A 26,195-nucleotide genomic window follows, 5' to 3' on the forward strand; every position below is an offset into this window, starting at 1 on the left:
GAGGGGGAGGGGTGGGGTCAGCGGGAGGGTTCGGTCCGGTTTTGGGGGCAGTTTCATTATTTTGTGCGTCTTTTTTTCTCTCTCACACGTTGGAACCACAGACTTTTGCACCACACTGATGTCCCAAACTGTAGATATGGTGTAACATATTAACATAATTTTACAGTTTTGGAGCAAATATGATACTGCCCATTTGTTGGCTGAAAAAAATGGATGCCCTTGGATTCTTGGTCTCACATATTTGGCTTTCTTTAATTTCTTATGCTATTGTTATATTTTATTTTTCATTTGAGGTGTAATAACAATGTAATAATGATAATACTTTTCTGGTATTTTAAGAAACCAGAATAATAGAGAGAAGAGACATCTGACTGAATCTGTCTCTCTCCTCAACATGTAAATGACGATATTTTTAAGTGGTTTGTGCTATGCTATATTTTTAGTAATATTGATTAAATATTTTCAGAGGTAACAATATTGAAGTTGTAATTATACAGAAACTGTTACTGCTAATTGACTGATGTTTTACTAGCAAATGAAAAAGGCCTAGGGCCTGGTACTGTTCCTGTCTGTAAATGGCACAAGAACCATGAACATGGTAACCTGGTAAAATGAGCTAAAACCATATCCAGTAAAAGAAAAATGAATAAACTGATTAATCAAGCAAAGATAGGATTTATAAATGGGTAATATATATGGGAGTAATTACCATTTTGCAAGCGAAGTACATCTTAACATTATGTAATGTAATTTATTGCAAGGTTATTAATGTCATACATTTTGTATTATGTTACAACGACATTATGATGTATTATGAGTGTAAATGGTCCCCTTTTTCGAGTCAAGCTTAAAGTGTCACTGTATAATGGAAACTGTGTTGGTTTGTTCAAACTGAAGAGGTCAGTTATCATCACTGACAATGGTGGCTCATTCATTTTGAATGCCAGGATTCACCACTTCCACCACTCTTACAGTCTGAAAGTTGATCAGTGGTTCATTTTACTGTTTTAGATTTCTATATTGTTGCCATTCTTGTGAATCGATTTTCTAATCTGTCACAAACTGGACATACTTTAACTGGAGATGCATAAAAAGCAAATATAGTGAGTGGAAGAATTTGTAGACGTCGCTATCCAGTACTGCATATTGACCTATTCTCAGAATCGGGGTTCTATTTCCATCAGAATTATTATCGTAAAAGCCGGAATGTTCTCAAATGTCTTGACGCACATCCGTTGAACGTCCCAGGCTTTTTGTGTTAAATGGCTTCCAGATATGTATGTTTTGTTTGGTTTAAACTGACTTAGCAGAATAAATATCTGTTCCTGCTGTATCATAAACATCTCAGCCAACCAGCACAACTATCATTCATGTTTTATTCCAAATAGTATTTTTTTTCATATATTTCATATAAAATGCGTATTCAATTTTGAGTAACACCAAGTATTATTATTATTATTATTATTATTATTATTATTATTATTATTGCTATTATGGTGAATATGAAATATTCATTGGTTAACTGAATGTTTTCTGTAGAATTCTCATGGGGCAGCCAAGCGTTTTGGGCTGTGGGTCTTTGTTGTCTTTTATTCACCATTTAAATGCGTGTTTGCCCAAAGGAAAATTTCAGCATCCAGAACACTTCTTTTCTCAGTCCTTCACCACATGCCATTTACTAAAAGAGACAATTGTGTCAGACGTACATGGAAGCAGCATCCCGTGTACACATCAGATTTTCCAGGGGAGCGACCTGCATAGCAGTATGGGAAATTGGATCATTGAGGTACTTCCTGTCAAATGCTTTGTAGTTGACTGGAATGGCCACGTGACGGGTCACATGATTGGACAAGGTTAGAGCAATGCTTAGGGTAGATTAAACCCACTCACACACACTCCCCCCCCCTGACCACAGACACAAAATGACACAATACAATTTAAGCAACGATTTAAGTTTATTTGTATTTTTTAAATTCTGTTTCAGTAACCTTGGAAACAATAGAGCTGGTGTTGTACCTACCCTATATTACTGTGGTGTGTCTGTGACAGTATTAAAAATGCATCAGTGTGCTCTCTAATTCTCATGCTAGGATCAAACCAGAAATAAACTTGAAATTGGTGATCTGCCAATGCATTTCCCCAGCCATTGAAAGATAAAATCCGTCGGTTGATGTGATCATTTCACAGACTTGATTGATTGCTGTCAAATGTAAGAGAATGAATATATGCATACTGGTCCCTGGTCCTCAGACAGCAGAATAGAACTTCCTCTTTCAGGGTACGTGGAGATCTACATTTGCTGTTCTCTCCAGAATTAAGGAAATGGCATTGCATTTGACCCCCTGTAATGTAAAGGAACGTTGGCTCATATGTATTTTCTTTATGAGATTGTGTGTTCATATTTAAAACCAATGGTAATAAAAAATGTTGTATCTATGTGGCCTATGTTTGGAAATCTTGCTTCCATGGATGACTTTTCATTCTTGCAGACTGTGGGTGTGTAAGGTATTGTACCGCTATGGTGTTTGGTCCTTAGTTATTAATTCCCTGCAATTAATCTAGGTGTGTGTGTATGCACGCTTGTGTGTGTGTGTGTGTGTGTGTGTGTGTGTGTGTGTGCATGTATGTGTGTATGTTACCAGGTTATGTTTCTTATTACACAATACCCAAAAGCCAGTGCTTATTAGAATAATTGGAATTGTGTAACACTTAATACTGCAGAATCTGAACACAATTTTGTTCAGGGAAGAAAGGTCTTCTTCTAGAACCCTCATTAAGATTTGGCATGCCATGATATTTCACCACCAACTTTTGGTGTAATATAGAGCCTTGACATAATTGAATTGGATATCCTTGTATACCTTTTAACATACTGCATTTCAGTTCATTCAGGTGGCCGAATTAACAAAAGCTGGTTTGTATAATGTTACTCTGATGTTTGCTCTGTAGCTCAGCAGTTTACCTACTCTCTTCCTGTTTGCTTCAACATCTGGGCAAAGGTCGTATCCATGACGACCGCCGGCGCGTTTATGGAGGTTCTAAAAGATGCTGTGCAGCACTGCAGCCCGTGGTCTCGCTGGATGGTATCCGAAGTGAAGCGAAGCGAATCCGCTCGACACACATCTCACCCGGCTGCGCGTCATTCCTGTGGCCTCCGCGGAGCGATAGCCATTTCACCGTCCAGGAAAGCAGCCTCAGAACTGCGGCTGCAGTGCTTCCCAGCTCTGGCTCGACCTGAGAGTGATTGGATCTAATGGCTTCTGTGGAAGGAGCCAAGCTGGCGGAGAGGCAGCCGCCCCACTGTACCTTAGGAGATTACACCTGCAATGTAATTGCGGCGGTAATTACTGTATAGCTCCGCCACAGCCGATAAACGGGTAATTTTTTAATAAGATGGATCTGTCTTTTTTACCCCATCAGAACACAGTGATACGATATGTTAATTATACTCTGCTCCGAATGGCACTTTCTAATTGCCATTTCATCCCTCCCGACGGCGCGTCGAGTGATTGCCAACGCAGGAATGAGCAAGCGCGGGCCTGGCGTACTCTGATTGAAAGGGTCAGTCTTTACCCCAAACACAAATCTGCGCCTCCATCCAGCACGCACGGTTGAATCGGGTTTCTTTCCTTCCATCTTTTCTGGAGCGTGGTTGTTTAAGCACAGCAGGATTGTGTCACACTGGTGTACTTTTAGTTTGCGGTGCCGGTCTTATGAAACCGTGTTAACCATGTTTGCAGTCTCATATTTGCCCGTTGCGTGGACAGTCAACGCATTGGACTTCTGTCTCGTCGTACCCTGTAATCGGATTTGTGCTTCCGGTCATATGTGGCTCACGAATGGAGAATTCCAGAATGGATTGCCAGTTGCTGACACTGTTTCATGTCATCGGCGATAGATATTTTATTCATGCGAACATCTGCTTTGCGGGTTGCCAGAAAGTTCAGTACTGAACAGAGAGCATTAGAACTGAGGATCAGATGCCTGCATCGTACATAAAATCTTCTATTTCCATGGAAGCACAGCCATTGAATACAAAGAGAATACAAAATGCTAAATTTTCTATTAAAATTTTTTTATTTTTTTATTTTAAGACAAGAACAGTAAATATTAAGACACCGAAAAGTTAAATTCAGTTCTGAATGTTTGTTTTAGGTGAGGTGAGTCTTTAGAAGTGATTTGAATTTAGAAACAAACTGTCCAGCCCAAATGTATTCAGGTGTTCCATAGTTTGTGGGCCTGTTCTTGAGAAGGCGAGTTACCCTTTGTTTTTTTTAATACAGGCTTCTGGGATACATTAGTACATACCTTAGTCAGAGGAGCTTAGATATTTGCTGAGACATGCTGTTTGTGGCACTAACCCCAAAATATATTCAGCAACTGTGCTGTTGAACCCATTATAAATCACCAAAAGAGTCTTAAAATTAATTGTGGCTAGCACAGGTAGCCACTAAAGGGATCCAAAGACCTTTGGGTGTTTGACTATATTCTGAATTGTAAAGCTTTGGGTCTCTAATATTGGCGATATAATGATGCTTCTATACTTTTTGGTCTGCATTTACACAAAATGAAACAAGTGCATTACTAGTGTACAATAATTTTATATGGTTGTAATCATACCTGCGGAATTCTAGTTTCAATAATAGTCAGGTATTGATATGTTTTATTATGAATAATATGTATGCCATGCGACTTTACTTTAACAAGCTCAAGCTACATCAGTAGAGTGTTTTACAACTATGGGTTTTTCCAGCATATCTGAATGTGCAGCAGTTGTAGTTCAGAAATGTCAGTGTTCTCACAGTGATGCAATAGCTCTAGTAAAGTGGAAACCAGTTTGATGTATTTGGATCTAAAGGTAAACTTATGAATGGTCTCAAGGAGATTGACTTTTAAAGGGCAGACAAGGGCATGGACAATGTTTCCCATGGCATACAGACATCTGGAGGCTGCATGAAAGGATTGTATGTGATTCCCTTGTCTCCCCTTGTTTTCCTGCATGGTACTTCAGTCCTCCATCAGCTAGAGGGCAGGGTTCAATTTTAAATTCAGTTTGATTACTGCCTTGGACATCCTACAGTATTGTTTAATGTGCGTGGGAATGTTAGTTTTTGTTGGAAGCAGTGGGAAATGCCCACGATTAAAAGTTAAAAGTTAAAATTATAGCTAAAAAAATGTATTTGTAATAGGAAAATAATTTGCAACTGAGCTATATTAAAAAACAAACAAACAAACAAACAAAGAAAAAAAACAATACATAAAAGTGTTGACTGTTGAATGGATTATAAATTCTTATATTTTATTATGGCCAGATGTGAATTTGCCTGTTCTGTCATTGATTCACAGTGCTTGGTGAAAATGTGTCCATAGGAAGTATCTAATTTTTGCGTTTTGAAATATTTCTTCAGCTGTATCACAGAATTAATCCAGTGACATTGCAGTGCCGTTTTCTTGTGCAAATAACTCATAATTGCCATGCTTTGATCTACAGTTTTTGTTGAAACCCGGAATTAAGTGTAGAGGGAGGGTTGACATGTCAAGTCTGCACACTTGCTTGGGATCAAAAGTCCTGACAGCCTTATGAAATTTGTGAGCCACTTGACAGAAATGTGGTTTATTTTTGAGTTTGTAATTTCTTCAGTTTCTCTGCAACTTCACAAGATGTTTTTGACACATTTGTAGTTTCTTGTTTTCTTATAGTGCCTTGAACCTGCCCTGGTGTCATTCCATCTCCATTCCCACAAACCTGGCATACAAACAGACATACTTTGGTACTCTGAAGCAGAATACCAACTTCCCCATCTGTTTTTATATGGATGAGGGGGAGTTTTATTGACAGAGAACAACCTTGCTCTGTATGCACCTATTATGCTCCATGTCGCGCATTTTCAAGCTTGGAAAAGGCTTAAAAATGTTCTTGACTGTGGCCAAAAGCTTGTCAACTTTGGGGAAATTAGTTGACCAAATGCCACTTGCTAATGTCAGAATGTGAACATTGCACATTAATTAGTGGAGGATAACCACTAATGAATCCGTCATATCGCTCAGGCTAGCCAATGTAGGTTCTGTAATATTTTTATGTTAACGTTACTATATTTTCTTGGAATGTCATGTGATCGCCTGGATGGGTGGGCACCCATAAACCAGTCTCTGCTTTCAAAGGCGCCCGTTACCTTCTGGGAAACACAGGCTAGAGATTCAAGCCAAACATGTCCAGTGATTTTGCCCCATATTTAGGAAACAGTGATGGTGATTTTAATAATGCCTACACACATAATCAAAATACGCTCAAATGAAAAAAGTGTGACAGTGCTCCTTTAACGAACACTTCTGGATTGCATTTACATTAGAACTCAAGATCAAAATGAATCTTCCAGACTAAACTGGGCATCGGCCTCCTTTATCCAATTTAGTAAGCAATGAAAAATTAATCGGGTTCAAGAATGAGAAATGTTACATCTTAATACTTAGTTGCTCAGTGTGTTTGGAGATAGATATATATAGATATATAGTCCCTCTATATTCTCGCCTGTCTCCTTTCAGCCTGGGGCAAAAGGTAACACCAGGCTTTGTACAGTAAATGTGGATGTTGGCTAATACTAACCATGTAAAGGTTTCATTTTAGAATATATTTACAACTTAAAAACAAATTAATTGAAAAGAAGAAAATGTCAGGGCATTTGGGGAGCAGGTCCTCTTTGGAGGCGAAACAGAAACATGATTAATGATGTGACAGTCATCTTCGATCACACACCTGCACTGTCCTTTTGTGTGGGGCTGGTGAATGCCAATCCGAGCACAAAGGAGAGAGGAACAGCGCTTTGTGCTTTGAATGTCTTTCAGATTCAGACAAAAATGAAACTCAACCTGTACAAATGTCCTCCGCACATTCATTTTCCCCCCTGGTCCATGTAGGCCTCTTTATCTGCCGAAACAGCATCTCCCCCTTGGAACAGAGCTCAAGCAGGGATGTTATTTATGCATGAGGGCAAAATGGTAAACAAATAAATATCGGGAAAGATAGGTCACATTAAGCCGTCTTGACATCATTTCCATTCGTTTAAAAAATTATACACAATCCACTTCATCCTGCAGATTATTTATGAATTCTAAATTGCCCATAGGCATGACGGAATGGTATGTAAATGGCTGCATTTATATAGTGCCTTTATCCAAAGCACTGTACAATTAATGCTTCTCATTCACCCATTCACACGTACACTCACACACCAATGGCGATTGGCAAGGCACCAACTAGCTTGCCGGGAACAATTGGGGGCTAGGCGTCTTGCTGAGGGACACTCGATATACCCAGGGCTTCGATACACCCTCTGACTGCCAGATGATTGCTCTTACCTCCTGTGCCAGTGTGCCATGTAATTGTTTGGCGACCTGTCCTCGTCCAGTGCATGCTGGGATAGTTTCAAGCCCACTCGTGAGAGGTTAGATAATGGATGGCTGGGTGCATAGTATGTGAGATGGATATCGGGAGTTTTATTTACCAAAGGGTATCTCGTACGATCATCAATATGCTTACCCTCACTACATTGGCTTGAATTGCGCCTTGTTCTCTCAAAATTTTACTCTGGATAGATGTTTGTATGGACTTTCATCTTTTTCTGATCCTGGGATCCCCACCCAGGCTGATAGGCATCCAAGGGACTCGAGTTTAAAAAGCTTATATGAAAAAAAAAGGTTTTATATTTTAAAGTATTTTCAAAAACTATAGTCATTGCATATCAAGTCCAGCCAGAGACCCCCTACAGTACTTTCAAGGCCTTCTGTAGATTCCCTATTGAAAACTTAGGATGTAATTTAATATTTAAGACTATGTGTTTGATTGAAATAGTTCTGTGCAGCTTTACAGCTTTACATAAATAAAACTGTCGTTGGAACTCTCCTGAATACAGTTTTAAAAAACCTATTGGTGAATTAAAAAAAGTAAATAAATTCAAGAAATACATTTTTATGCTTTTTAAATCTAATTCAATTCATAATTTCAATATACCATTATTTAGGTAACGTGGTAATAAAATAATTACATTTGAACTTAAATAATAAAGTTAAACATATCTCTACTCAGCCTGAGGGTGAAATAGTACAGAAACGTAATGTGATATTTATATTCATTGTCAGTGATGGTTGCTAATTAGTGTAGCTGTGGCTAACCCTAACACTACCCAGAGGGACAATACACACCTAGCAACGAATTAGCCTAGCAACAAACCCTAACATAATTGATTTATTACTTAATGCTCATTTCTGTCTGAAGCAAGGCTCACATGGGAGCTAAATGTCATCTTGAGGAGGCAGCCTTTATCATATGCACTCAGTGAGCACTTTATTAGGTCACCTGTACACCAGCTTGTTAATGCAAATATTTAATCAGCCAGTCATGTGGCAGCAACTGAATGCATACAAACATGCAGACGTAGTCAAGAGGTTCAGCTGTTTTTCAGATTAAATGTTAGAATGGTATTGATTGGACTTATTTTTTTCTGCTGTAGCCTGTACACTTAAGAGGTTTGACGCATTATGTGTTCAGAGATGCTCTTCTGCATACCACTGTTGTAATGCATGGTTATTTGCATTACTGTCAACTTTGACCAGACTCTCCTCTGACCTTTCTCTTTAACAATGCATTTTTGCCCACATACACACGTGGCCAAAATTGTTGGTACCCCTCTGTTAATGAAAGAATAACCCACAATGGTCACTGAAATAACTTGAAACTGACAAAAGTAATAAAAAATAAAAATTTACTGAATATTAATCAATGAAAATCAGACATTGCTTTTGAATTGTGGTTCAACAGAATCATTTAAAAAAACAAACTAATGAAACAGGCCTGGACAAAAATAATGGTACCCTTAACTTAATATTTTGTTGCACAACCTTTTGAGGCAATCACTGCAATCAAACGATTTCCGTAACTGTCAATGAGAGTTCTGCACCTGTCAACAGGTATTTTGACTCCTCATGAGCAAACTGCTCCAGTTGTCTCAGGTTTGAAGGGTGCCTTCTCCAGAAGGCATGTTTCAGCTCCATCCACAGATGTTCAATATGATTTAGATCAGGGCTCATAGAAGGCCACTTCAGAATAGTCCAATGTTTTGCTCTTAGCCATTCTTGGGTGTTTTTAGCTGTGTGTTTTGGGTCATTATGCTGTTGGAAGACCCATGACCTGCGACTGAGCCCAAGCTTTCTGACACTAGGCAGCACATTTCTCTCCAGAATGCCTTGATAGTCTTGAGATTTCATTGTACCTTGCACTGATTCAAGACACTCTGTGCCAGATGCAGCAAAGCAACCCCAGAACATAACCAAGCCTCTTCCATGTTTCACAGAAGACAGTGTTCTTTTCTTGGTATGCTTCATTTTTGCGTCTGTGAACATTGAGTTGATGTGCCTCGCCAAAAAGCTCCAGTTTTGTCTCAACTGTCCAAAGGATATTCTCCCAGAAGCTTTGTGGCTTGTCAATATGCATTTTGGCAAATTCCAGTCTCGCTTTTTTATGATTTGCTTTCAACAGTGGTGTCCTCCTTGGTCGTCTCCCATGAAGTCGACTTTGGCTCAAACAACGACGGATGGTGCGATCTGACACTGATGTACCTTGACCTTGGAGTTCACCTTCAATTTCTTTGGAGGTTGTTCTGGGCTCTTTGGTTACCATTCATATTATCCGTCTCTTCAATTTGTCATCAATTTTCCTCTTGCGGCCACGTCCAGGGAGGTTGGCTACAGTCCCGTGGACCTTAAACTTCTGAATAATATGTACAACTGTAGTCACAGGAACATCAAGCTGCTTGGAGATGGTCTTATAGCCTTTACCTTTAACATGCTTGTCTATAATTTTCTTTCTAATCTCCTCCGACAACTCTCTCCTTTGCTTTCTGTGGTCCATGTTCAGTGTGGTACACACCATGTCACCAAACAGCACAGTGACTACTTTAAACCCTTTAAATAGGCAGACTGACTGATTACAAGTTTGAAGACACCTGTGATGCTAATTAGAGGACACACCTTAGTTTAACATGTCCCTATGGTCAAATTATTTTCAATCTTTTCTAGGGGTACCATCATTTTTGTCCAGGCCTGTTTCATTCGTTTGTTTTTTAAAATGATTCTGTTGAACCACAATTCAAAAGCAATGTCTGATTTTCATTGGTTAATTTTCAGTACATTTTTATTTATTATTACTTTTGTCAGTTTCAAGTTATTTCAGTGACCATTGTGGGTTTTTCTTTCATTAACAGAGGGGTACCAACAATTTTGGCCACGTGTGTAACTGCCGCTCAGTGGATGTGTTTTTGCTTTTCACACATTTCTGTTGTGTGTGACTGTTGTGTGTGAAAATCCCAGGAGATCAGTAGTTTCTGAGATACTTACACCACCCTGTCTGGCACCAATAATCCTTCCATGGTCAAAGTCACTTAAATCACATTTAATTTGGTCTGAAAAACAGCTGAACCTCTTGACCATGCCTGGATGCTTTTATGCATTTAGTTGCAGCCACATGATTGGCTGATTCAATATTTGCATTAACAAGCTGGTGTACAGATCTACCTAATAAAGTGCTCACTGATATATATATGTATATATAAAGAATTGTCCTTCTGCAAGCTGGCAGCTGGCAGAACATGCCTGGAGGAGAACATAAACCTGAGGAGAACCCATAAACCACTCTCAACAGAGGCCTTTGAAGTGATGCAATGGGCCTACAATGGCCATTCAAATTCAAGAGCAAAGGGAAAATTTGGAATGAAAAATTAGATGAAAAACATAAAAAGGCAAAATATGAAATAGTAGCATCTTCAATGTTAAGAAAAAATGTGAAAAAAATAATATACAATATATAAAAGTATGCACAAAGACAAATGAAAGTGTGAGTAATTCACACAGCACTTACCTTCTGCTTTGCCCTATTCATATTTGCCATTCTCATATAAATGATAAAGTCATGCTGGAGGCACTGTGTGAGGGTTATTTGAGTCACAAGATATGTCTTCTTCCGACAGGAATCTACTTGTTAACACTTGTCATGGTAGGTGTTTTGTGCCTAAGCACAATTGATTGCTTTTTTGTAGAGCTGAAGGCTGCTGTGTCATTTTAATGCAGGCGTGCAGTTCCATTCCTGCTGGGTCTGCCGGATGTAAGGCAGACCCAGATGTAAGGATGTTTAGTTGTATACACCTACACCACGGGCCTGTTCCATAAAGTAGGATCACTGAGTTAGCTGTATAACTGCACAAAGTAAAACCTGGGGTAGCTATTTTTTTTACGTCAGTCCATGTTCAAAATTTGGGAGGGTTCTGGGTTTTACTCTGCGCCATTATCCAGCAAACTCAGTAATCCAGCTTGGTGAAATAGGCCCCAGGTTTCCTCATAAATCAGACTTCGATAAAATCTTTTGGGCATACAAAAACTGTTTTCAGCTGACGTTCAATGTATTGAACTAATGTGAACTAATCAATACATTTAGCTAAAATGTAAAATCTTGCATATTATTATTTCTGATGCAAAAGCAGTTTGTACAAGGCCTACATACATCTAAATACATTTGATTTGCTGAACGGTCGCAATGGGTCAAAATCACTCTTAAGATTTATTTTGCAGGGATTGTGTTACTCATCTACTTTCCTTTAAATGCATAATTAAATGTGTTCATATGTATACCTGGAGTTAATGCCTTAAAACAGGGTGGAGACTATGTAAATTAGGCCAGTTGAGTATTCCGTCTAATTTACTAAAGCATGCTTTAATTGCGACTGCATAAGAACTCCTGAAAGCAGGTGGTAATTAGTCTGCGCAAATAAAGTCCATAGGTCACAAACAAGATGGCAGAAAAGGGCTTTGGGCTGTATGCACCTCCTCGGCAGTCAAATCATACCCCCTTGTGGGCTGCATGGAGGGGAGATGAACGAAGGCATCTTCTCAAGCATAACACTCTGGAGGATTTAAAATATGTTTCACGTTTGTACCAGTCACTTCTCATTTATACACTTTTACCTTCAGACACTCTGTGGCCTTCTCATCACAAATCCATCCGTGTCTGTTCCTTCCGCCCCCATGACTTGCTTGTTTTGCGGGGATTGTCCACCTGTTTTCTCTCAGTTAATATTTTCTCTGTTGGACCACCACCTGTGTCTCTTGTTCTTTTTCTATGCTGCCAACATCATGTATCTTTACATGTTTGCTTTATTAAACCTAATTAATTCATTTTGTATGTGATGTCACTCAAAATGTTTGTTCTCTTCATTGGTGTTGTATTCCTACACTGTAAAAAATTATACCTGTAGAATGCACAATACTCAATGAAATTAAGATATTTTAAAATATTAATTGATAATATTGCACATATTTTTTTCTGACCAAATTAGATAAATTGGTTGTTAATGTCTCAGTACCTATGACCACAATAGATGTAGATGGTTTTGGGCTGCAACTTTTCCCTTCGTGAACCTGGCCCTCAGTGTGGTGTTCAGGTGACCAGGGGAGTAGAAGCTGAATGCTTACTGTCTGCATTTGTATTTTGGCTGCATTTCTGGCTATGCAATTCATTATTTCACCTTTTGGAATAAAACTTGTGCTTTAATTAATAATACCAAAGTAGTCTTGGCAAGGAATTTATCGATGTACTTACTGTGCTGTTTGTGTCAGCGGATGCATACATAGTCAACTATGAAAACAAGCATCATTCTTTGCACAAGTATACATTAATAAACACTTAATAAAGCACCTTTACAGGCTTCATTAACGTAACATCATTCATAAATCATTCATAAACAAAAACTATCCTGTATGATTCATAATGTAACAATTGCAAATGTGGCAGTGCATGATGTCACCTGAACACTATAAATGATTTATAATGATGTAACTATGTCGTAATAAAGGTGTTATACACAAATTGTGATGCATTTTAGTGAATTCTTCCAGAGGTCAAATAAGCTTATGCTGCTGTGTCAGTAAAGCTTTACTCCTAATGTGTATGTTGCAATGTTCCTCCTCCTGGGTCCACACCAGTGAATGTGCAAGCTCACTGCTCTCCCACCCATCGCTTGCCTCTGGACTGCTTAGCCGAGTGCTTTTTTTCGCTTGCGGGGAAGCATGGGGTGTACTGGTGCCAAAGGCAAAGACTAAATGTTAGATGACTACGCATTTGCATTTACACTACAAATACACAGTGATTTTTCCTCATTTGCATAAATTCTCCCAAGCTCACAGTTTTGTGGACAGTACAGCTTTGGAATAAAAATGATGCTGCTTCTGCAAGGCCCTTCCGCATCCATCTTGTGGGATATTTCCCAAAGGGGAAGGTCTAATTTTGCAAAACATTTGAGTGGCTTCAGAAGGAAAAAGTTACTTCACAATTGTTTATTTATTTTGCTTTTGGCTGTATTCACACCATCTTGTGTTATGTAGCTTCATTTGAATATTTCATCATGAAAAGTTTCAAGCTCATTCTGCCATTTCGGCTACTTATTTCATTATCTTTTGAACGCAGAGCTCTCCATAATTTTAACCTGAAGGACAAAGCATATATGAGGGGCATGAGTATACATTTGCATGACATACCCAATAGTCAACTTGCACTGATTAGCTACAAGGCTGGAAGCTGTGAAAAGGTGAAGCGCTGTCTTGATGCCAGCAAAGTAATTTAGATAATGCTGGTGGGTAGTGGGACTGTGGGGAGCCACATTGTGGGTCTGAAAATGGCAGCCGTCTTCCTGATGGAGTCCACCTGCTAGTTGGTGCATTTTGTGAGGGGAGGGGACAATGTCAGTGCAAGTACACTCTGCTTCTTTTAATGAATTTGATGGATACCATGGGTCATCATGGCTGAAACAGATGGCTAAGACAATCAACACTTTTAGACCTCCAAGGGCGGGGAAGGATGTGTGTGCATGTGTCCGTGTGTGCCGGTGTGGTGGTGAGAAGGAGTGAAATGCCTCCTGCATTTTAAAATGCTAATAAAATTCTGTATAGCAAATTTGTCATAGAAGTGACCTACCTGTATGGAAATAACAGACCCGTATTAATCATGAGACCGTGTCCAATATGATGCCAGTGTTTCTTTTCACATAATGCAGTTACAGTAAATGCAATAGTATTGGGATAGTATTGGCACAGTTTTTGTTGTTTTGGCTCTGTTCTCTAGCACATTAGATTTGAATGAATGATGAACATGAGGATAAAGAGTAGACTGTCAGCTTCAATTCACATCTATATTCTTCATCTGTTCAACAGTTGGAAAAAAAACAAGGGGAGGGGGGGTTCTTTACATTTGAAAGTATTCTTTGGTCTGCCAGGTTGTTTGCTATTGCTATTGACTTCAAATGGTTGATTTTGACACACCCATTATTATATTTTGGGTTTTCTCCAAAGTATTCTGATTGTCTGATGGCTTACTTTACATTGACACTTATTTTGTCTTCATTTTGATAGACAACAGCAACAAAATCCAAATGCAAATCCCACACCTAGAACTCGAGACCATTTGTTCCCTTTCTTGTGCATGAACTAATGATGCTGAGACCCACAGCTGGCCAAAAAACAGCTAAGCAGCCGGTGGTATAATTACCTTTGCTCTCCTAAAATGGAGGGGGACTATGTATACAAAGGGCTAAAATGAAAGCTGACATCCTACACTTTAACCTCATATTCATTGTTTTTTTTAATTCACTATGTCACCATCCCATAATTATGCTTTTAACTAATTATGCATTATAAGTTCACAGCAATGCTGCATGAGGTGTTTACAACCATTAAGAAAAGAATGACAAGATATTCCTGCTCTTAAGAATTGTCTTATGTGATGAATTGAATTATTTCAGTGTAACAATTCTGTGCAAATACATCAATTGTAGTTTAGATCTTTTGTTTAGGCAATGTTAGAACAGGAAATGATGAAGGCAAAAAAATGGCACACTATATTGCCGATTTGTTGACGTAGTAATGGGTGCTGTAGAAGATAATTTATGTAGCTTTTAAAAATGACCATATTATGGCAGGAAATGACGGAGATATTTTACACACCAAATTATCAAAGCAATCAGAATCTGCTGACATTCAATTCACTCAATGTGCAATTTTGATTGGTCAGATTAAATGTGAACATTGTCTGTGCAATCATCTTGGACACTAAGTCGATGTTTAAATCTAAAGTAATACTTTAATATGGACAGAGATTTATGTCACACATTTAATCTGGCAAGATGTTTTCTGTCCAGACACAACTATGCAAGGTTCAGAGGAGAGCTAATGCAGTGAAGCGAATAACAAGGACACTATGATGGTGTAATAAAAGGATAATCATTTAGAAAAAAAAAACATTAAACTTTATTACACTGCAAGGTTACAACCATCTCTTATTCATTCTCATATAGAAGAGATCTAACTATGCCATAACATGCACACATACGTAAACTCAGTGAGCACTTTATTAGGTAGACGTGTACACCAGCTTGTTAATATTTAATCAGCCGATCATGTGGCTGCAATAAATGCATAAAAGCATGCAGACATAGTCAAGAGGTTCAGCTGTTTTTCAGACCAAATATCAGAATTGGGAAGAAATGTGATTAAAGTAACTTTGACCGTGGAATGATTGTTGGTGCTAGACAGGGTGGGTTGAGTATCTCAGAAACTGCTGATCTCCTGGGATGCTAAACAGTCTTTGCAGTTTACAGAAAAAGGTGCAAGTCCAGTGAGCAGCAGTTTTGTGGGCTGAAATGCCTTGTTAATGAGAGAGGAAGGTGACAGTAACACAAATAACCACACATTACAACCGTGGTATGCAGAAGAGCATCTCGGCTCGGCTACAGCAGCGGAAGACCAATAAGTAAAAAAAAAAGTGCTCAATGAGTGTATTATAGGCTCATTTTGGGCATTGCTAAAACAATTCATAAAACATTTACACTTTAATTTCTATACACAACCTGACCAGACCAGGAAAAAAAGGTAGTAGATGATTGACATTAATTTACAGACAACATTCTAAATGGAACAATCTGGTCAAAAAAGTAAGAATTACACAATGCCAACAAAACCTAGGGCAAAAATAGTTTACAATTGTTTCTTCGGGTGATGAAGAGGACACACTGTTGGGTCCTTAAATGCTTGATGTCAAAATACTGACACTTTCAAGTGCTGCACTGATTAACAACAACTATATTTGTTCATATGTGTAAGGCTGACATGTACCTGAAACACTGGTTTATTTTGGTTTGGTAACAAAACAGTTACATTGGTTTGCAGTGAAAGGGGACTTCAGGAGGATATAGCATTCCCAATTGCAGTCAGCCATTGTTTTCTCTCGCCCCCGTCTTGCAGTAGCCAGTAAAAATGAATTCCTTCTTTCGCTGATGTTAAGCCCTTGCATTTTGCCACACTAGACCGAAGTGGCATTTGCTTTTCAGTAAAACTTAAACACAAAAGTAAACTAAACTGAATCCTACATTTTCTTTCTTTAGTGGTTACCTTGCGAACGAGTAGAAAAGGAGAAGGCCACGTAGTAACTCAGTTTGTATTCAGTAGAAGTTGTGACTGGCATTGTCAGATGCTTTCCCGTAGACTGTAAGCTCCTGTCCATTGTAGTGCACAATAAAGGAGGTACTTGGAGCATGCCCAGTAGTTTGAGAGCTCATTTTAATCAGGAGGACAGTTACTCTTCTTCAGATGAAAGAAACGTCCAGGGTGAAACTCCCCCTTTAAGAGATTAGTATGCAGTGGGGTGCTGATGGCCACATTCACGTGTGATGTTCTGTTTATGCCGAATGTAAACCGGACACTCAGCTTGTATAATGACCAACCTAATTGCACATTTCAATGCATGAAATCCATTTCCACTGGACACTAATTGAAGTGTAGCTTTTACATTTAGTAAAATTAAAGGTCAAATGAATCATGTACACATCATTTTACAAAAGATGTGTGTACATTATGCCCAGTGGCTAATTATAAGTGGTAAGGCATTCAATAATATCTGGCAGGTTCAAAATGCAGCCTGCCATGATGAAAATAAAGATCATTTGACTATCTTAGTTGTGATGCATAAAAACTGTCAATCATTATAAGCACAATCCTACAGTATTACTTCCAGCATGCAGCTTAGAGATTGCTGGCTCTGTATATTAACCAATGAGTAACTTTTGTTACAAAAATACTTTATCACATACAATGATGGCTGCAGCTTTCATTTTGAAACTCCAGTTATCTGTTGATCTTAAATTTGAGGGATGTGTTTATTTGTTGGTTTATCTGCTGATTGTCTGGTTATAATGGTGCGAGCAGAGGAGGGATTCATATGATACATGATTCGCAATGTGTCCCAAGCACATACGTATATGGCAATGGGCATTTATGCAATTTTTCAATACAGTACAATTTATCAATACAGTGTTATTGTTTATAAGTGTTGCTTTATAAAAGCATTAATTGTTATTTTACTTGTATCAGATGCCGTTTTTATTTATTCACATAATCATCAGTTGACTAAGTTGTTACTTGCAGACAAGTAAGAAATAATTCCAGCTGTCAGCTATTCAGAAAAGTAAGACGTCCAATTGAGAAATGTCAATAACCAAAAGAGTGCACATCAAGAACTGTCAGCAAGACAAAAATAATAATAATAATAACATTGTTTAAGCCAATTATGGAAATAGCATTCCAATAAAAGTGTGGGCTTTCTTGCACTGAACTGACAGCCTGAAATTAGGAAACAGGAATTAAATCAAACAAAGAAGACCATCAATATCCTAGGCTATATTATCGTCTATTTTCTCCATTTAGCTGTATTTTCAGGCAACCATTAGAAAAGATAGCATGTCCATATATCCAGGTATCCATTTGTTTTGGAGTTGTTTGTAATCAGGCCTGAATTTTGAACCACTAGCTCAGAATGTACAGAGGTATGGAGGCAAAAATATTATTTTCCTCCATATCACTGTTATAATTTCTCTAAATTGTGATTCTTGAGCTTTTTATTTTTGTCTTGTATGGTAATAATGCTGACAATAATGTATTGTTACATTTTGTTATGAATGATGGAATATTCGAATGATAAATTATCTATACAATTATTTCAATAAGTTATATATTATGTATGTTTTCCTTTTTTAGTCCATCTGAAGTGGATAGAGGAGCTTGTCCTTTTGTTTATATGTTCCCTACTGGAGCCGGCTCCCCGGACCACTGCACTGTGTAAAATACTGGAGGATAGACAAGAGTAAAAAGAGCTGTAGGTTTTACTCTTTTAGGTGCAGTTATCCAGCTAGCTCCATAATCTTGCTTTGTGGAACAGGCCCCTGACTTCCACTTTTGAACATAAATACAGAAACAATCCTTGTATGTAGGACTACTGTACCTGATGTGGATAAACTTAGTACATAATTGATAATTAGTAATAAGTCATGGATTTGTCTATTTTGAGTTCGCATCAATCACTTATATCCTCCAAATTATCCATAACATTGTTGTTGTTGTTATTATTATTATGATTATTATTATTGTACTCTCACCTCTCCTATTTATTATAAGCAGAGCTGAACCTATTACAGATATCATTGAAACGTCATTGTCATATGTCATTGTCAATGTCAAATGTCGTACTGAAATGCGGTATCTCTCAGTGGCGTGAAGCTGGCGGGTATGCGCTGGCTGGCATTGAGCCGTCTGGTCGTGCTGCAGGAACGCTGCTTTGTGTGGGGATTCCAGAGGCGTCTCCCTGCCTGCCATCTCAGCCCCGTCGCTCTGCCGCCCGTTTGCCACCATTGTCAGTGTTTACTGAGGGAAACACAATCCCCCCCGACAAGAGGCCTAATTTCGGCATCCACACCCCATAAGAAAATGGCCCCGGCTCCCCTTCATGCGAGCGGGCCCGGGCGCTGGAGCTGCCTGATATCAGAGGCTGTCTGGAAAGAGGTGAAATTCCAGCTCAAGGTGTTGATTGTGCGCCGGCATGGCTCTGTAAGGGTGATCAGCTGTGACAGGCGTGACATTGAGTGATTCTTATTCGTTCCATACAGGCGAGAGATATTAAAGCTTCAGCCGTTCCCTCCAATGCACCGACTGAGTGGAGATGCATTTCCAGAAGCGATTTTTCAAATAACAACAGCCCCCCCCCCCCCCCAAGCCAAAACACCAACCTTCCACACCTACTGCTCCCCCTTCTTTTACAGACCATCAACTGTGTGATAGAACACAACAGCAGGAAGAAAAGCCCGGGTGATGTTTGTTTGTCTCAGGTACAGCTGCTCCTGCCCCTGCCATCCCTCACCCAGAGCCGAAAAGCGGCTTCGAATGCTTTTCGGGGGCAGCCATAGTCAGGGGTGTAGCATGAAATTCTGGGCCCTGTGCAAGTGCAGTCCCTGTAGACCCCCTTCCCTAAGTTCACTTTTTAGTTCAGGCCCTTTTGGGCACCCACCTTCCCCCACCCTCCCTGGGTAGTCACTTCCACCCCCACCGCCCCACTGACTAATGGGCAATGAATCAACAGTCCAATTAAATACACCATCACGGTATCTTTAGTGCAAGATCCCTTTTTACTGTATATGAATATACAAAATATTCACAAATAATGAGATACCATTAGATTTTACATTACATTCCAGACACTTCACTTCTATTATTGTCCTTACAATAGTATTTATACTATTAACAGTGCGCAACTTCATAGAATAACTGGTACCCACTAAAAATGCAATCACGGCATGGTGATCAAGTAAAGTCAAAGAGTAAACATGGACAAATACTGACATGTAAAGGAAAAGTGATTAAAACCACACGATAGCCCTCTGTTATATTACATCCAGCTGCTTTTATTTGTCATCAGTTTAACATTTCTGCATTAAAAAAACAATAAAAGTGATGACCCTTTAATGTGAAATATACACTCAGTGGACACTTTAGTAGGTACACCTTATCTAGTACCAGACAGAAGCCCCTTGTACCCCCAGAACAGCCTCAATGCATTGTGACAAGGGTTCAACAAGGTCCTGGAAACATTCCTTACACATTGTGGACCAAGCTCACCTGATCGTATTGTGTAGTTCCAGCAGGTCTTTAAGCCACACGTTCACACTGACAACCACCCATCTCATCCCAAAGGTGCTCTGTTGGATTGGGAACTAGAGACAGTGCATGCCATTGCGGCAAACTCAAGTAACTGTAATGTCCGTGGAACCATCTCAAGATGATGCTTCATGATGTGACACATTAGCCCCTTGCAAGAATCCATTTTAAAAAGTGCAGACTGTGGCCATGAAGGGATAGTCAGCAACAATGCTTAGTTACGCTTTTGCATTCAAATGGTGCTCAGCTGATATTAAGTGACCTAATGTGCACAAGGAACACATTCACCTCACCATTACACATCACTGTGAGCCTGCACCATTGAACCATGGATTTGTGCTGTTGACACCAAATTCTGTCCCAATCGTCTGCAGGTCAAGGCGGAAACTGAGATCTTCAATTGTCCACTTTTAGTGATCATGTGCTTGCTGTACCGCATCTTCTTGTTCTTAGCGGACAGGAGCAGAACCTGGTCTGGTCTTCTGCATCCAAGTTTCTAAGTATGGTGTGTTCAGAGATGCCCTTCTGCACACCACTCTTATAAAAAGCTATTATTTGAGCATTTGTGGCCTCTCTGTTATCTTGAGCAAGTCTGTCCATCCTCCTCTGACCTTGTTAACCATGTGTTTTCACCACAGTACATCCGCTCACTTGATGTTTCTGTTTATCACACCATTCTCTGTGAACTGTAACGTGTTAAAATCCCAGGACGGCAGCTGTTTCTGAGAAGCTGGAACCCCCACGTCTGACACCACAAATCATACCACACTGACTCAAAGTTGCTGATATCTTGCATCTTGCTCATTCTAATATTTGGTAGAGCAACAAATAAACCTCTTCATCATGTCTGCATGCTTTATATATTGATTTGCAGCACGATTCAGTCTTTGGAGGAGGGGACTATTTGCATTTAGGAGCAGGTACCTAATAAAGTCACCACTGAGCGTATTTTCAGTAAGCTTCTCTTCCTAGTAACACTGCTCTATACATCCCACACCCACCCTATCCTCCCAGAACCTCCTCACCTCTTACAGTAGATATGCACCATGAATTATTCTGAACTTTTAGTCACACAACTGACAGAAAGGGGAAAAAAAAGCTGTTTATGTTCGTTTTTATGTACTGTACTGAGTTTGTAAAGCCTTCAGTTGGAATTTATATAATCACCATTACATACTATGTCTGCTACGGCATGTTAATATGCTGCTTTGTCATATTGTTTGCACAAGATTAATCAAATCCATCATGTGTACATGCTCAGCTAAACATTTCAGACAAGCTTTCCTGCCATCAGTGATTTCACACAGTTGATTATTTGTTAATATGACTCTTTTGCAGTTGAACAGAGAAAGGCAATACTATAATTATTGTGTCTTTTTCAGTTCTCGGTCACAAACCATATTGCAGTGTCTTGTAAGCGTGTCGGGGTGACTTTCTCCTTGGTGATTAATAAAAAGATTCTATTCTATTTCATTAATTTTTTGAATAAATTTAGCTGGGTCTTCAAAAAAAAGTCCTTAAATTGTCATGTCATCCCAAAAAGAAAGATAGTGCATTGTCTTACTCTTTATGGACTGAATTTGCAACTATATATTATAGAACACTGGAATATGTATTTCTGTCCTAAGGAATGATGCAATGTACAATATATTAAGGTTAGGTAGACAGTATATACGTATTAAATCAACTGCTGCTGTTCTGTTGCATACAACAAAAACAAATTCAGCAACAAAACATTGCAGTTTTATTCTCAGCACGGAGAACTTTTTTTCCCATCGGTTACTTAAAAAAGGAAAACATTTGCTATTGTACAGAGATAAAACAGGACAGGACACACCAGTGATCCAAATGTATACCTCAATACTGAGCAAAACCATGAAACCATAAACCATTACTGTAATTTTTTTCCTTTTTTTACATAGAAATGTAGAGACACACATACTCGGAAATACTATCATCTCAAATCTGTCAGTCATTTACCCAAATGTCAACCCCTTACATCAAAACCCCACCTCAACCCCCCACCCCCACACGCGTGTCAATAAACACTCAAGCTCAGAGCTTTTTTAAAAAAAAAAAAAAAGAAAGAAAAAAAGGCGACTGCGTCTGCGTTTCGTTTGTTTCCCTTTTGCTTGTACGGGACAGCCGAGTCTGGCGCGCTGCCGTGCTGGCGGAAGCCGGGAACGAGCCACGCCGCTGCATCAAAACTTGAAAAGGTACGACAAAACCACAGTCAAGAGAAGGCATGGCGAGCCTCGCGGAGACAGGACCGCGCTGTTCACGTCCTGCACGGCTCCGGGGCCTGCATGAACCCAGAGAGAAAAAAGCAATTAACACCGCAGCCGTGGCTCTCCGAGCGGGTTACTCGGAGCAAACATTTTCTCACACGCGAATATGAAGGAACCTGAGACCACATCGCAGCGCTGCGCGAAACCTGACGTCCACAAAAAGGCCCGGTGATGTGTGCGCGGACAAAACGCATCACCTTTACAGCTGTTTTCATTACCCGAATGTGCACTACAAGCAACCTTTGGGCTGCTTTGGTCGAGGGCAAATTCAGCATTTTTTTTAAAGATTTACAGGCTATGTATTTCAATGGCTGCCTCTCCTTTCAAGAGTAAAAACGCATAGATCAAGCATTTCATTCATTTGGGACTTCCATAAGAAATCTGCCCATGAATTCTCTGACACGGCGTTATGAGTTATGAGTAATGATTTATGAGTTATGAGTCATGAGTCATGAGTCATGAGCATGTTACACATGTGCTCACTGAACCTGCTGTATACCTGCAAATACTGGCTTACATCGGTTTTTGATTAGTTTTTTTAACAAATACAGTCTGAGAAATTAATTCCCTAGACTTTATGAAAGTAAAAAATCTTCTTTGGAAATCCACCCTTTTATCTTGCCCATAGTTAGACAATAAGACTGATACCAATTTCATCTCTGTATGTGCAGTACAAACATATTAGATACATATCTAATCTAATTGTACTGGATGCACAGGGATGTCAATCTTACTGGCTAACTATGGGAAAGAGTCAAAATAGCAAATTTACCAAAAGGTCAGACTATTCCATTAAGGACAAATTTATATACAGATTATAGACACATAGATTTCAAAGAGCATGCACAAATAGGTGGTGTGAGGGTACACAAATGCAATGCCATTTTGTAATCACAGGGTTGAAACAACTTATACGTCCCCAATGAAATCAGCAGTGGCCAGTCCGTAAATATGATGCACCCCTGTTTTTTCCACTTTATTCTGGCAAGGGAAAACAGAGAATGGCATCCATTAATATAGGATGTACATAGAGTCCAATGGTAGGGATTAAATCCCCCGGTCAGATAGGGATTTACTTGTAAGATGGGAATTGGTCACCCATTTTAAAATGGAAGGCTGCTATTCACCTCCTCATTTTCAGGACCAACAGAAAGAAAATGGGGGAAAACAAAGCAAATTCAGATATCCCTTTGGGTAATGTCAATGTCTGGGCAAGCACAATGCCACTGATACGAGTACCCCATTGTTCTTCTTCAAGATACAGCAGTAATTTGTTGTCATATTATGGTATGCAGTAAAGGCAAGATAGTGCAGACACATCCAAAATAAATTTTGAAGTAGACTTATGGGGAAAAGAGATAGCCACATGCGGAACTAGAACAGGTTCAATAGTTGAAACTGTACGCTATTACCATATCATAGATATTTCTTTTTTCTCATATGGTATGCAGAACAGCATTCATCCGAACTAGCAAGCACAGTAAAGAATTGTTTCAAAAAATGTTTTTTGACTCTTTATATAAGAAAATGTCAAGTTACATTAATGCAGATCATCATTTTGACACCATCCTCATCTCAAAGCAGGTCTATAGTTAAAGGGGAGAGCACAGTATTTTAAGCAGATATGGGTTTTTTTCCAGCACCAGAAACCACCCCTGCAGAAGTAAATCCACATATCCAGAAATACATGTATTATACAGAAATAATTGAGACATTGTACTGCTTGTTATTAATAATACATGAAATGATTCTCACCATACAGTATTATGCTGGCATTCGTGATTCCCATGTTGTTCATAGCCACACAGGTGTAGTTGCCGTAGTCCTCTTCAGAGACATTGAAAAAGATGAGCAGAGATTGCTTGCCTTTGTTTTCAATTTTAACACCATTAAGTCCATTTAAGAGCCTGCAAAGACGAACACATACATACACTGTAGAGCACTTTCAATTGAAAGTAATGTAGCATTGCAGCTGAATTGCCTGAAAGCATGTACAGTGCCCTGACATTTGGAGCTACAGAAATTCAGTCAATAGTCACTAAAGAAGCGGATACAGTAGAACCACAGAGATACAAACCTTCAGAGTTGAAGGTTGACAGGTCGAGCAAATGATGATGAAAGTAACATTCAAAATGTGACTTTTTATCGCTGAGCATTAAGTGGAATTTTAAATATGTACAACATAAAATAATCAAATTGAATGTTTTGATGTCACCCTGATAATTATAATTGTTATTCTCTATTAAACTAAAATCTGTAAAAGGTAGACGGGTACTAGGAGATAAGAGTAGAGTAGAGTAAAGCATTCTTGAAATAGTTTTGAATATTTCAGGATTTGAATAATTGAATAATAACAACTGAATAATTTCTACAGTATAAACAAGCTGGGAGAACTAGTATATATGTATTCAATTCATGCATTATAGTCTATATATTATTTATTGTTGAAATAATTCTAAAATAGTTTTATGCAAATAATTTGTTAAAATCATTTGGTGTCACCTCTCGGGCATCAATGCATTTTAATGTAGTTATTTAAAATAATCTCTCTAAATTATTCATCACTCTCAGTTTAAAATGTGATTACTCGGCCTCTGCGGGGCTTTGAGTGGATCTGGCAGCGACTCTATTTACAGACAGGTATATTTCTGTCATTCGGTCTGTGCTGTTTCGTCAATGTTCTGTCGAATCCAGCACACAAACTGAACCACTGATCACATTAAGACATTCTCTTCAGAATGCTAATTGACTTAGTGCAGTGCACCAGGCTGCAGCAGAATACAATCACACAGTTTGTGCTCTCTTTTCATCTGGGGTGAGTTTCCCGATAGCGACGTGCCTGGAAAATGCACAACATGCTTGACACATATTATCAAAACAGCTCTTGAAAATTTCACTTGTTTTCCCCAAAACATGATGTGAGGAGAATTTTTCAAGAGTAACGCCTTGACTATCCAATGATATCACACCCTGCCCCTGAAACTGGAATAGTACTAGCTATGCAGTCAGAATCGTGCATGAGCCCAGGGGGTCACCCAAGTGGGCATGTGAAAAAAGTGGGGCATTTGGAGAATGATGTTGATCCCATCTACCACATTCTAGATCACACAGATGGCGGGCTTCTGGGACAACATTGCGAATAATCACTTTAACTGACAGCTCCACATCATCACCAGAACTGCCTCCCTCCCCACCAGAATCTATTTTAATCTGCTTCAAGCTATCATTTTTCATTTTTATTTTAAATGATTATTGGTCTCCATTTTTTTCTAAATTGATTTTGTATGCAGTATGAAAGGCCAACTGTGCTTACATCCAAAAGTATAAGTATCTAAATAAACTAAACACAAAAGGTAAAATATAAAATAATAAACAACCTACAGTAAATACTTTATTCAATAAGCGTGACATCAAAGTCAGAGAAACCTACGCATTTTCACACCACCTGTTTTCTGTGCTGATATGGAGGTGGAGCTCTTGTAAAATACAAATATCTTCCTGAACTTGACTCCTGAAAACATTCATGAATACCACATTTCTTTTGTAAACATCTGTATGAATGATTTGTGAAGAAATTACTTCATTTCCAGCTTGATAAATGAGGCCCATTATGAGGGTCAGGGGCCATTATGAGGGTCAATGTGCATTACTGGTTTCAGCCAAAGCTTCGTCATCGCCTCAATATGCCTTGAGTTCATAGTAGCGGGCAGTTATAGTATTCCTCTGGACAATATGCCTTGTGCCCACAGGCTACCAGTTATTAAGACAGATCTATCCATGTTTCTCCGAATTAGGGAGAAAAATTATAATAACAGCCCATCTATAACACCTACG

At 39.0% G+C, this 26,195-nt stretch overlaps 1 protein-coding gene across 2 annotated transcripts in view; it reads right to left on the reverse strand.

The window, feature by feature from the left end:
* Positions 1-22,114: 22,114 nt before the first annotated feature.
* Positions 22,115-26,195, reverse strand: part of opcml (opioid binding protein/cell adhesion molecule-like) — a 349,212-nt gene continuing 345,131 nt past the window's right edge. For both annotated transcript variants that reach the window (XM_061248661.1, XM_061248660.1), the window contains 2 exons: positions 24,117-24,268; positions 22,115-22,375 (listed from right to left, as the gene is read on the reverse strand). In XM_061248661.1, coding sequence (XP_061104645.1) covers positions 22,275-22,375; positions 24,117-24,268 — 253 coding nt within the window. In that variant the 3' untranslated portion in view covers positions 22,115-22,274. The remainder of the gene's footprint in view (positions 22,376-24,116; positions 24,269-26,195) is intronic.

Source organism: Conger conger, chromosome 7, assembly GCF_963514075.1.
Source record: "Conger conger chromosome 7, fConCon1.1, whole genome shotgun sequence".
NCBI classification, from domain to species: domain Eukaryota; kingdom Metazoa; phylum Chordata; class Actinopteri; order Anguilliformes; family Congridae; genus Conger; species Conger conger.